The sequence below is a fragment of the Protomyctophum bolini genome (genome assembly GCF_963924005.1).
Source record: "Protomyctophum bolini genome assembly, chromosome: 14".
Lineage (NCBI taxonomy): Eukaryota > Metazoa > Chordata > Actinopteri > Myctophiformes > Myctophidae > Protomyctophum > Protomyctophum bolini.
In genome coordinates, this window is record NC_137875.1 from 30,273,874 (window position 1) to 30,285,641 (window position 11,768).

General features: G+C 42.9%; 1 protein-coding gene across 1 annotated transcript in view; it reads left to right on the top strand.

Moving 5' to 3' along the window:
- The first annotated feature begins 11,218 nt into the window (after nucleotides 1–11,218).
- LOC308328844 (zinc finger matrin-type protein 4) overlaps nucleotides 11,219–11,768 on the top strand; it is a 74,204-nt gene continuing 73,654 nt past the window's right edge. Inside the window, exon 1 of the mRNA XM_080782952.1 lies at nucleotides 11,219–11,768. This exon is cut by the window's right edge and continues 41 nt beyond it. Within this exon, the coding sequence (XP_080639078.1) occupies nucleotides 11,750–11,768 (19 nt within the window). The 5' untranslated portion in view covers nucleotides 11,219–11,749.

An 11,768-nucleotide genomic window follows, 5' to 3' on the forward strand; every position in this document is an offset into this window, starting at 1 on the left:
TTGGTTATACATTTGCACACTCTCAGATTTGAAAATTGGAGTATTGGAATTTCAGGAGCATGCACACAGGTTACAACTCACAATCACACTAACCTGACTACGCCAGATGGGGGCGGTATTGAGTACACAATATTTGTGAAACAAGTGTGAAGCAAGCTTCTTCCATCTGGCACAGTCAGGTTACAATCAGATCACACTACCTTCCTATAAAAATACAGTCAGATTACAATCACACTACCTTCCTATAAAAATACAGTCAGATTACACTCACACTACCTTCCTATAAAAATACAGTCAGATTACAATCACACTACCTTCCTATAAAAATACAGTCAGATTACAATCACACTACCTTCCTATCAAAATACAGTCAGATTACAATCACACTACCTTCCTATATAAATACAGTCAGATTACAATCACACTACCTTCCTATCAAAATACAGTCAGATTACAATCACACTACCTTCCTATCAAAATACAGTCAGATTACAATCACACTACCTTCCTATATAAATACAGTCAGATTACAATCACACTACCTTCCTATATAAATACAGTCAGATTACAATCACACTACCTTCCTATATAAATACAGTCAGATTACAATCACACTACCTTCCTATCAAAATACAGTCAGATTACAATCACACTACCTTCCTATATAAATACAGTCAGATTACAATCACACTACCTTCCTATATAAATACAGTCAGATTACAATCACACTACCTTCCTATATAAATACAGTCAGATTACAATCACACTACCTTCCTATCAAAATACAGTCAGATTACAATCACACTACCTTCCTATATAAATACAGTCAGATTACAATCACACTACCTTCCTATATAAATACAGTCAGATTACAATCACACTACCTTCCTATATAAATACACAGAGTAACCCTTTCCTTCCTTATTGTACTCTTCTCTCTGTAGGGTCGTCATGCCCAGGTGGACTGCATAGAAAGCTTCCTCAGTGACAAGCAGAAGGAGCACATATTCATTAGTTTGTTTTGTTTGTTATAATAATACATCTGTTAAATGCATCTTTATTGCTGCTGTGGTCCTTGCTAGTGAATGGATAAACTGAAGCCTGAGTTGTACTTAGTTGCGTGTGGGCACACGTTTTCTTGCTCTGTCCCAACCACAAAACCATGAGTTCAGTGTCATTAGTTGGAAAGCAGAGTGGCTTTTTTTTTCTTCCAACACTGCTCTCACGGTCTCATGCCGCTGGTTGTTAAGAATTTCTGCAGGGATTTCAAATGAAGCCATTTGAGGATCAGGTCATTGTATATAGTGTTCAGAGCAGTGTGGACCTAGCCTGACACCCAGAATTTTCATTTCATATTTTCTTAATGGGCGTGGCTAGCGATTCAGGGCTGGAGCCAGGCTAATGTGGACTCACACAGAGTGGAAACTCGCTGAGCGTAGAGGTGAAGCCTGCAGTCCCAACATGTTTGGAGATGATCAGGACAGGTATAGAGGTTAAAGTCTGAAATGGAAGCCAATAGTATACTGTACATTTAGGTGCATGCTGTATTGTTGCCACGTGTCATGGACATTGGACATGGATTAATATTCCCAGATTCCAGTCATTTGGATTCCATACAGTGGAAACCCTAAAGGTACTGCTGTACTGCAGTTATATAAGATGAAAAGAGAGGAGATTTGAATCAGATATAATGCCAGGTTCATTGTTGACCTGGCATCCTATAGTTTGTATAGTTTCAATGTACAGATTATTAGCTTTTTGATATTATATATACGAGATTGATACTAGATTCTTGGTTTACTTATGATCCTATAGATTACTATGTGCATTTGATGTGCAGTATTTCCTTGAGTTTAGTAAAATCGCTCTGGATTAAGAGTGTCTGCTAAATGCCTAATTGTAAATACTAGTAAATTGAATTGGTCAAAGCTAGCAAAATAATACATCTTCAGAAGCACCTTCTATCAACTCTAATGGCAACTGACATTTAAGACAATCTATGACTTTCTAATAATAATAAATAAAATAATAATAAGAAAGAAAAGACCATTACTGCTTCAAAATTAATCATCAATCTACTGTACTATACATACATTGGCCAAATTGTCAAATAACATAATAAAGAGGCAGCAATTGTGAAAACAGCCAATCTACAAGATCACAAGGCCTTGCAAAAGTGAGGCGTAGTGAGCTTGTAGATCTGCTATTTTCACAATATTTATCTGTGGAACCAAGTCATACAAAATCAAATGTAATGCCCCATCTCCTATTCCAAGTGGTTGTCAGGGTGGCGGGTCGTCCCCAGTTCAAATATGATTACTTTGGGAGGCCACAGCCTGAAAAGGTTGAGAAGAACCACTGCTCTATATACAATCATGACAGCCGACATGTGTCCCACAGACCACCGGAGTCTGGGACCTCAAGAGAGAAAGAGAATGAGAGAGAACCCAGTGAATATGGGAGTGAAAGCCTTGGTTTGGGATGAGGTAGAGATTGGGGTCTTAAAGGATTACGTTGACCCCACCTCTCAGTTGGAGCCAGAGAGGAGCTTAACGCATGAGTCACCCGCACACCAAGCCCACCAGTACGCCACTGAGCAGTGTTGCCATGTGCCCTCATTATAAGCAATTTGGGCTTACATTTCTGTAAAGTCACTTGTCAATATTGGAAGTTGCGAGTTGCGTTTCTTTGGTGGGTGTAGTTGCTTGTTTGGGCTTTTTTCTTCAATATTGGATTTGTGTGATAAGTTTGTCACGACATTCTGGATACCAACGGGGGCACGATGTGGGCACTGGGCCGTGGCTGGGGGCGCAGACTCGACGGGCCACGCCCATTTCCGTTAGGAAGGGGAAACAAATCCACCAAATTAGAATTTTCTTCAAAACACACTTTTTGCTCCCCCTCCATACATAATTTGTCCAAATCTCTCAAAACTTGGTACAGATGATCTCTGGACCTATCCGATTAAAACATCATCATTGTTATAGTGCATATTGTTCGGCCGTAATCGGCTTCCAAAGTTAGTGGGAGGGGCCTATTTTACAAAGAATGCCACAAATCATGAACCAAACGTCCAATCCACCCGAAATTTAAATCAGATGTCGCGGATGGTTTAATCAACCAAGACCTAAAAGCAATTTCATTTTCATCCATAAGGGGTGCCGCAAAATTACGACATTTCTAGTTTGGGCTTGTTTTCATACAGGGTTTACATGGTTGCTTGTTTATCTCGCAAAATCTGGCAACACTGCTGACACAACAACACACATGACAGACAACAAGAGTCCAAGCTGGAAATCTTGTGCAAACACATAAACTTCACTTGCCTGGTGTACACATGTAAAATGTGCACACAAAACGCATCGAAATGCATGCATACTTGTATAGCAAGTAGCTGCCAACTTTTTTAAATGACTCCAGGGTGACGTTTCATGTGCACAGTAATGAGGGATGAATCATTTGGTTCTAATTATGGGCAATGAAGTGGAAAAAATTATATAAATCAGCTTAAGTGATTTCAGTAAAGGAAAACATTTCTAGCGTGTAAACCCAGTTTGCCATAACAGTAATTAAAAGCTGTTTTAAATGGAAGATAATTAATTATAAGTAACAAAGATTTCCTGAGGTCTCTCTCTCTTTCTCTCTCTCTCTCTCTCTCTGTTAAATCTTTCTTATTCCACATCAAAGAGCCACAGTCTCAAGTAGAAATAGTGGAAACAGCACACTCTAGTGCCCTCTTGTGCCATGAACTGTCTCAGACCACAGCAGAATTGTACAGGGTTCCCCAATTAATGGCCAGATTATGTCTAGGGTGCCATGTCGAGGGCCACAACATTCACATTCATATATATGTATATATTATATATACACTGCATTCAGGCTCCTTCTCCATACTGTAGAGGGGAAAACGGAGGCCGCCAAGTACAGACACAGCAAGCACTCAGGTGCAGCAATAAAGTAGGCCTATTTTGCAACTGGATCCTACAGTGTTTTCCCCATGATTTCCCTCAATGCCAGCAGTCATCAGCCACCGGTAGTGTGGTGGTGTTTATCTGTAGACACACATTTCCACAGCGCTGTGTTTGGGGGTTTGCACTGTTTGAGTAGATTAAAAACATCCCCAAGTCTGCCAAATCCCCATGTCTGCCAAAACAAACACCGAAATACAGTGAGAGGACAGTGTGTTTGTGCAGATAAAACACCAGCACACTATTTAGAGAGGGAAATAATTGGTGAAGAAAGAGGGCAAATGACATTCTATTCCTTTAAAGAAACACTTCATCATTTTTCAACCTATCTTCATATAATTGGTCCTCACTGATGTTCATGATGAACTGGCACAATTATTTTCTGCTCAGTCTGTGTCTCATAGGAGGGCTGTTTCTGAGGGCTGTCAGAAACCCGTCCACCAGTGATATCATCGATAGGGAACCCAAGCTAATAGAAACTGCAGGCCTTCTATTCCTGAAAAGTTGCAATGCGAAAATGGAAGCCATCATTCTCACGATAATACAAATCTAAATATATTTTAAAATCTTGTTTAAAAAAAAGAAATCTGCCTAAAAATGATTGGACGGTGGACGGGTTTATAATGAACATTAATGAGGACCAATTCTATCAAGATAGGTTGAAAAGTGGTGAATGAAGTGGTCCTTTAATGAAATGAAGTAGTGTAGTGCTTCATGGAACTGCACTGAGCTCAGCTCTCCACTAGAGGGAGACAGTCACCAAGTCTAGAGCAACAGTAGGGCAGCATCCACACAGCCAGCAGTATGTTGGATAGAGGTCACTGAAGGTCATTGCTATTTGGAAGCATCCTTAATTCTGTTGATTTGGTACTAATGCGTTTTTAGACGCTATGTAAAACAGTACATTTGCGTGTGTGCATGCGTGTGTGTGTGTTTTGAGTTTGTGTAAAATGGAGAAAGAGAGCGAGAGAGCGAGAGAGTGTGTGTGTGTGTGTGTGTGTGTGTGTGTGTGTGTGTGTGTGTGTGTGTGTGTGTGTGTGTGTGTGTGTGTGTGTGTGTGTGTATGAAAGAGAAGAGGAAGAGAGTCACTGATCTAAGGAGAGAGAGAGAGAGAGAGAATGAAAAAGAAGAGAGAGAGAATGAAAAAGAAGAGAGAGAGAGAGAGAGAGAATGAAAGAGAAGAGAGAGAATGAAAAAGATCAGAAAGAGAGAGAGAGAGAAAGAGAGAGAGAGAGAGGACACAGCATGCTGCCATATATATACGTAGGCTTTAAGCTCGTAAAGCACCACTAAAGTAAATGACTTGGCACCGTGCCCGCTACCATCCTGAATGTGGGTGTGCCCTGATTATGATAAATAGCCCAGCTACCGGGGGTGTGGAATAAAAAGGTGAACATAGCACGAGGCCATTCATTCAGTCTGCTCTCTCCAACCAACCCAAACATACACAGTAAGTTCACACAGCATAAAGGCATTCTTCAACGCGCTGCCATGTTCTAAATCTTCATCTGTCTTCGCTATGAATAAATAGACGCTTGCTGACAGGATCACGTTAGTCTGTCTGTCACCTAGCATAACTCACCCTCTCTCTGTCTCAGCAGGACTCAGGCAATGTTTCCTTAACCCCCTAAAAACTGAGCCACTTCACCGCAAAACCAAAATAAATAAATTAGACGACCCACAGGCCCACGACTCTTTGGTGGTGTGGCACGTCGAGAGCTTGTAGCTCTGCCGCTTTAACCACTCACACCGTCTAGACTTGCTAAACTTGCCAAACCTGGGTTTGTCTCTCTGTACTTGGACAGCTTTTTTTCCCTCTGCACACCAAATCTCCTTGGCAAAAACTTTGCAGATCTACAAGCTCACAACGCATTGTGGTAAAAGACAATAATACATGCACAACATTAGGAGTTAGGACGCTAGGGCTTAAAGGGATAGTTCACCCCCAAATGAGTTTTTTTCCCCCTTTTGATTACTCGCCCCATGGAGACTTGAATTCATGGATATTCTTTAGTTTTTGTCACATTCCTAAGCCATTCCTCAGTGCATGGTTCCCTATGGAGACAAGGAGACTGTAATTCTGGGGGTGAACTATCCCTTTATAGTGCATGAACCTCATTTACACTGTAGTAGGACAGAATTCCGGGCAAGTGACACCGTTCATTAGTATGAAGCCTCGCGGGGGAAGAGGAAAAGGTTAGTTGCCTAATCTCTAAAAATACTGAATGCAATGGTACAGCTTTGACCTTTGCATGAATTATTGACATTCCTTCTATCGGGGACAATAAAACTGAAGTTCCAAAGGCAGTTCTACATTTCGAGACACTCCGCAGCGACAGAAAAAGAAGCACCGTCGTAAAACAAGACGCCTGGCGGATTTTATGGGAGAGCTTCTGGAAACTCCGATTAAAGACTGTCTAATCGCAGCGCGGCTTCCCTGTGGATCTCTTATGTCATGTTGATGATGTCATTTTTGCGGAACATGGAGAGATGGGACATTACTGTTATAACATTAAACATTACTGTATAATACATACATATACATAAACTGTATAATATAATGTCAGTCACTTAAGATGTATCTATGATTTATGAGTCCATGTTTTGGCTCAGGGTTTAACCTGATCAAACTGCAATCCACTTCCATTATTAATATAAATATAAAACACACACACCTAAATGGCTTTGCCCCTAGAAACAAGAAATGTGGCGCTCATCTGTCCAGTGGACACACACACACACACACCACGGCTCGCCCCCAAGCAGCCATGACATTAAAAGGCATGTTGGCTTACTGCCCAACAGCATAAATATTTCGTTGCGATAGATTGTTTATCTATATGTTTTGTTCTGGACTTGAGGCGCTAATAAAAAATGAGCCATATAGTAGGCATTCATTTATATTAGAGTTGAAGCTGTCCGGGTTAGATACAGTATCACTACCCCCATCCTCACTGGCCCTTCCTTCCCTGTCTGGCGTTGGAGATGATGACAAGCCCACATTAACTTTGATTTAGCCCCCGTAACACACAGTCAGCTGCGCCCTTCTACTATATATGGCGGCTTGGAAGGGGAAGCAGAGAGAGCTGTAATTACAACGGTTTGCTGATGCTCTGAAATCAAATCTCCACGTCTGGATTACCCATCACCTGTTTACAATAAACACTTTATATGAGGGCACAAGGAAGTCACGTACCGCTGCATCCGCACAGGACCATTTGATCCTCCCCAGTCCCATTACGTCCAGATGCTGATCCCAGGTCTGTCCAGTCTGTTTATGTCCAGATGCTGGCCTCCCAGGTCTGTCCGTGGGGTGGGAGTCTGCTTCTGTTCAGATGCTGGCCTCCCAGGTCAGTCCATGGGGTGGGAGTCTGCTTCTGTTCTGTGACCTGTGGGCTGTGGTGGGGAAACATAAATATTGCCGTTGGAAATAGGCAGGCTCGGCTCAGGGGGGGTAGTTAAAAGTGGGGGACACATCATTTTTACATAGTAAAAGAATACTGAGGGTGCAGAATTAGCAACTGAGGGTGCTATGGCTCCCTCTGGCACCAGGCCTGAAATAGGGTGCAACAGTTCAATGTAACAAATCAATTCAATCGATTATAAAGTAACACTGTAAAGGTTGGCCGGACGGCCAAGGCTCCAAGAATCAGACAACTGTCCAAGAACGCAATGTTATTTTTTTTATTTACCAAAAACTCTCCAAACACCAACCAGGCACATCAAAATAAGAACACAGGCAAAGGCTTAACAGCCAACTAGGTAACTACTTCCCAGCAGGTCTTCCTCTAGCTACTCTAGTCTCTAGCAGCTTGCCCAAAACAAACTGAATGTGTGCAGATGCAGCCACCATTTTAAACCAGGTCGGTCATTCCAAGAGAACACTTGTATGAACATTTGTATGAATTAACTTATACAAGGCAAACTATATGGCCCATCAGTTATATACAATTACATCATTACTTAAACTATTTCCATTTCTTATTTCAGGTGCCACTTTACTCACACATTCAGGCGTACAATTAGAAAAGCTACAATATAAAACAGGAACAAACACCCCTCTCCTTGACAGTACTTGGCACCTCCCAATCAACAGGAGGATTGCCAGCACTGGAGAGGAGAGATAGGTGACCAACAATTATTTGATCAAAGATGTTTATTATTTAGAATCATTGCAATGTCCATGTTCAGGAATTCATTCAGATACTATTACAGATACATTTTTAATAAAAATAATAATTTGTATAAAATGTGGATTAAGAGGTTAATCAAAAAATCTAATGCAATTTGTTCACATTACGTGAAGTTCCACAAAGAACACTTCTCGATTATGTGATTAATCCAAAAAAGATAAGAATAAGCTTAGTTGTAGCCCTAGCTGGAAACTTTTGGTGGTCAGTGAGACTGAGAACACATACAGAAGCGAATTCAAGCGATAATGAGTTGGCAACTTGGCACATTATATTGTTTTATTTTGTTTTGAGGGTGGCAAGCAGGTGGTGGTGGTGATGGCACACTGTCCCCCAGACTGTCCCCAGAGCTTGGCATGGGGACACCATCCAGGAGATGTACAGTACCATCACAAAAGAAACTAGGACATGAGGAATGTCCAGTGCCACACATAAACTCACACATTTTCACGTCTAACTTTAGAACGCTCTCCCAAGCGGGGACTTTGGTGGATTAAAAGCAATACTATATATGTATCGGTTTGAGGTGTTACCTTTGGCCCAAATTAGTCTAGCAGCGGTATCTCTTACAGAAAATGTCTGTGTTGGTCAACTTGTCGTGTCAAAAGTTGAAATTGCAGTGAGTCACACACTGTTCTGATCAATCCCTCCTGGCGTGTCCATCCTGACACATGGCTGTGTGTCAGGATGCCTTTGAAGGAATAGGATGTGCTCACACACTGCAAGAGTGCACAAACGGAACCAAATGGACCCTTACAGGATTTTACTGTACAGGCACTGATGATCTTAACCTGGCGGATAGGGATGGCTCCCTCAAAACAAGCCAAATTGACTTACTTCTATGTAAACAAAGATTCAATAGCCCCCCCCTCTAAATAAATAGCGAGCCCCCCCCCCCCCCCCATAGCAGTAGCACCATGCACATAGGCAACCATGAAACCTGCTCGTCTGGTTCATTTGGGTCGGGTTAATTTACGCTTTGCCGTACAACCATGCCACTCCCTGAGAATATTATAATTATAGAGCTGATTTAGACCTGCATGGTTGTACGGCAATGTCCGCAATGGTAAAACATGATCTGATTTCTCCAAAGTGCTTTACAGTGTGCATGCTACATTCACACACTGACGACAGAGGAAACCATGCAAGGCTAGCCACGAACCTGCTCATTGGTATAGCAGTTAACAAAGCAGATATGTCGATGCAGGGCGGCTTTGGGTTGAGTTGTTAAAATCAGTCTGAATGCACAGATCGGATCTGGTCACTTGCAAACTGTAGTGTGAATGACCGGGCCAATAGATCGGATTTGACTTGATGTGACTGCAGTCTAAATCAGGCCTTAGTGTTGTGTTTCGGTGCCTGCCTTGCCCAAGGACGCTTTGACATACTGTACATGCAGCCCGGGGATCAAACCGGGACCTTTTCCATTCCAAGACATATGCCACTGTCTGAAAACACCCCCAGCCCACGAGGCCAATGCCTTTTCTGCTCCCAAAGCTGACTTAACTCAGTTTGAACAGAAATGTTAATTAGATTGGCCTTGTAAATAGTGACCATCGATCTGCCACCAGTTTGATAGGACACGGGATGACAGATCTGACAATCCCCATCGAATCTCTCTCTCTCTCTCTCTCTCTCTTTCACACTCAGTCACTATCACTCGGTCTTTCTCGTTCTCTCCCTTCCATGCAGTCCCACATAAGCAGCACACGCAAATGAAGCAGCTGCCAATTAGACACACAATAAACCACATGACAAGGAGTCACACCAAGTGGATTAATGTCTTTTAGCTGCGTGTTTGTTAGCAACGCCGTGCGTGTTGTTGTGCTTCGCTTGGGAAGATGAGCTGAATGAACATGTTACTGTACAGTATGGGGGCATGGAGCGCAGTATACTGTATACTGTAATGAAAGTATTGTAACAGACACACACACGCACACATGCACACACATGCACACACACACACACACACACACACACACACACTGCCCATTTTCTTCAGACCGATTCTGGCACCATACGTGCGTCCTCGAGCCTGCCTTGGCTGGTGTTTTGATAAATTGGCCTTTTCATCGCATCTATGTATATCGTGTCAGTGGTGTGTGTGTGTGTGTGTGTGTGTGTGTGTGTGTGTGTGTGTGTGTGTGTGTGCGCACGCACGTGTGTGATAGAGAGAGTAAGAGAGAGAGAGCACTCTCTCTCTATATGAAGTCTTTGGCTCCCTCAATGAAGGCTGCTGTCACAGCCGTTAAAAGCGTGTAATAGGCGCACATTCTCCCAGGATGAATGCACATCCCCACACTGGCAAGAAAATGTGACAATTGGAAGAGACTTTGGATAATAGGAGTGGAAAGAAATTATAAAGCAGGGCACGGCAGTGTCACACTTTTTAGCGAGCCCTAAATTTAGCAAATATGACAGCATAGAGGGGTGACTGTAGTCCCCGGTTTTGGAATTCATGCCAGTTTGGATGTGTGCTGTTGTTGGCAGTAAGAAATGTCCATGGCACTGACTGAGCATAAGGTTTCTGGGACAATCTAGGCAAATTGGATGGATTCAAATATTTTCTATTACAAATTAGTTTTGGAGGTAAAATATGGGCTCATTAAAAACACTTGTTTTACTGAGATAGTGGAATGTAAAGGGTCTGAAAAAACTCCTCCCAGCAGAACCTTAAAAAATGAATAGAGGAGAAAACACATTTCAGCCCAAATATAACAAAGTAAATTGGAGGGTTTTGGTGTCATGAGAAAAGTAAACTAACCTCATTACAGAAGCCAATTATTTCAGTGGTCATAATGTGTAGCTAAAGCTACCCTGGGAAATAGGCTACACAGTACACTACCACGGAGTGTTTTCTCTCTCTCTCTCTCGCACATACACACACACTGAGTCACACACACACACACACACACGCACGCACGTCACACGTCACACACACACACACACACACACACACACACACACACACACACACATCATAAAAAGCACTTTATGTAAGATGATACCTTTACATGTGGGTGCCACTTTGTTGAGGTTGAAACCCACTCGCTCCGCTCGGCTCGTGTTCCCGCAATCGAGCCTACCACGGCCGCTTATAAAGCAGAGGAGATCGCACTTTGCTCTCCTCTCTAGTTCTGGTGAGTGGTGGTGACGGCCGGGGGTTGGGTGAGAGAGAGAAGAGAATGAGAACAACCCTCCTTCCTCTCCTGGGAGCGAATCTCACTTTTTGTTCCTCGTGTGATGGTATCAACAGAGCGACGTGCTGCCTGCTGCCTCCTCCGTGCCACACAACAGTCGCTAGAGGACACGCGGGCATCATCATCACCACCACCATCATCATCATCACAGCGGCACGCAGCCTGCTGCACGGCGCGGTATAGAGGGGGAAAAAAGACGCTTTGCTGCCGAAAGTGGCGGAGGAGATTCAACGGGAAATAATTTAATAAATAACACGCAACTTCACACATCGGCCGTATTAATTGGCGACGCCATAACTGCGAAGGCTCCGTCGGCGAGGACTCCTTAAGTTTTGACGGATTTACAGGTGCGCCGAGCGAAGGAGCCGAAAGGCGCATTGTTGTTGGTCGAATGGTTGTGGAGGTGCAGG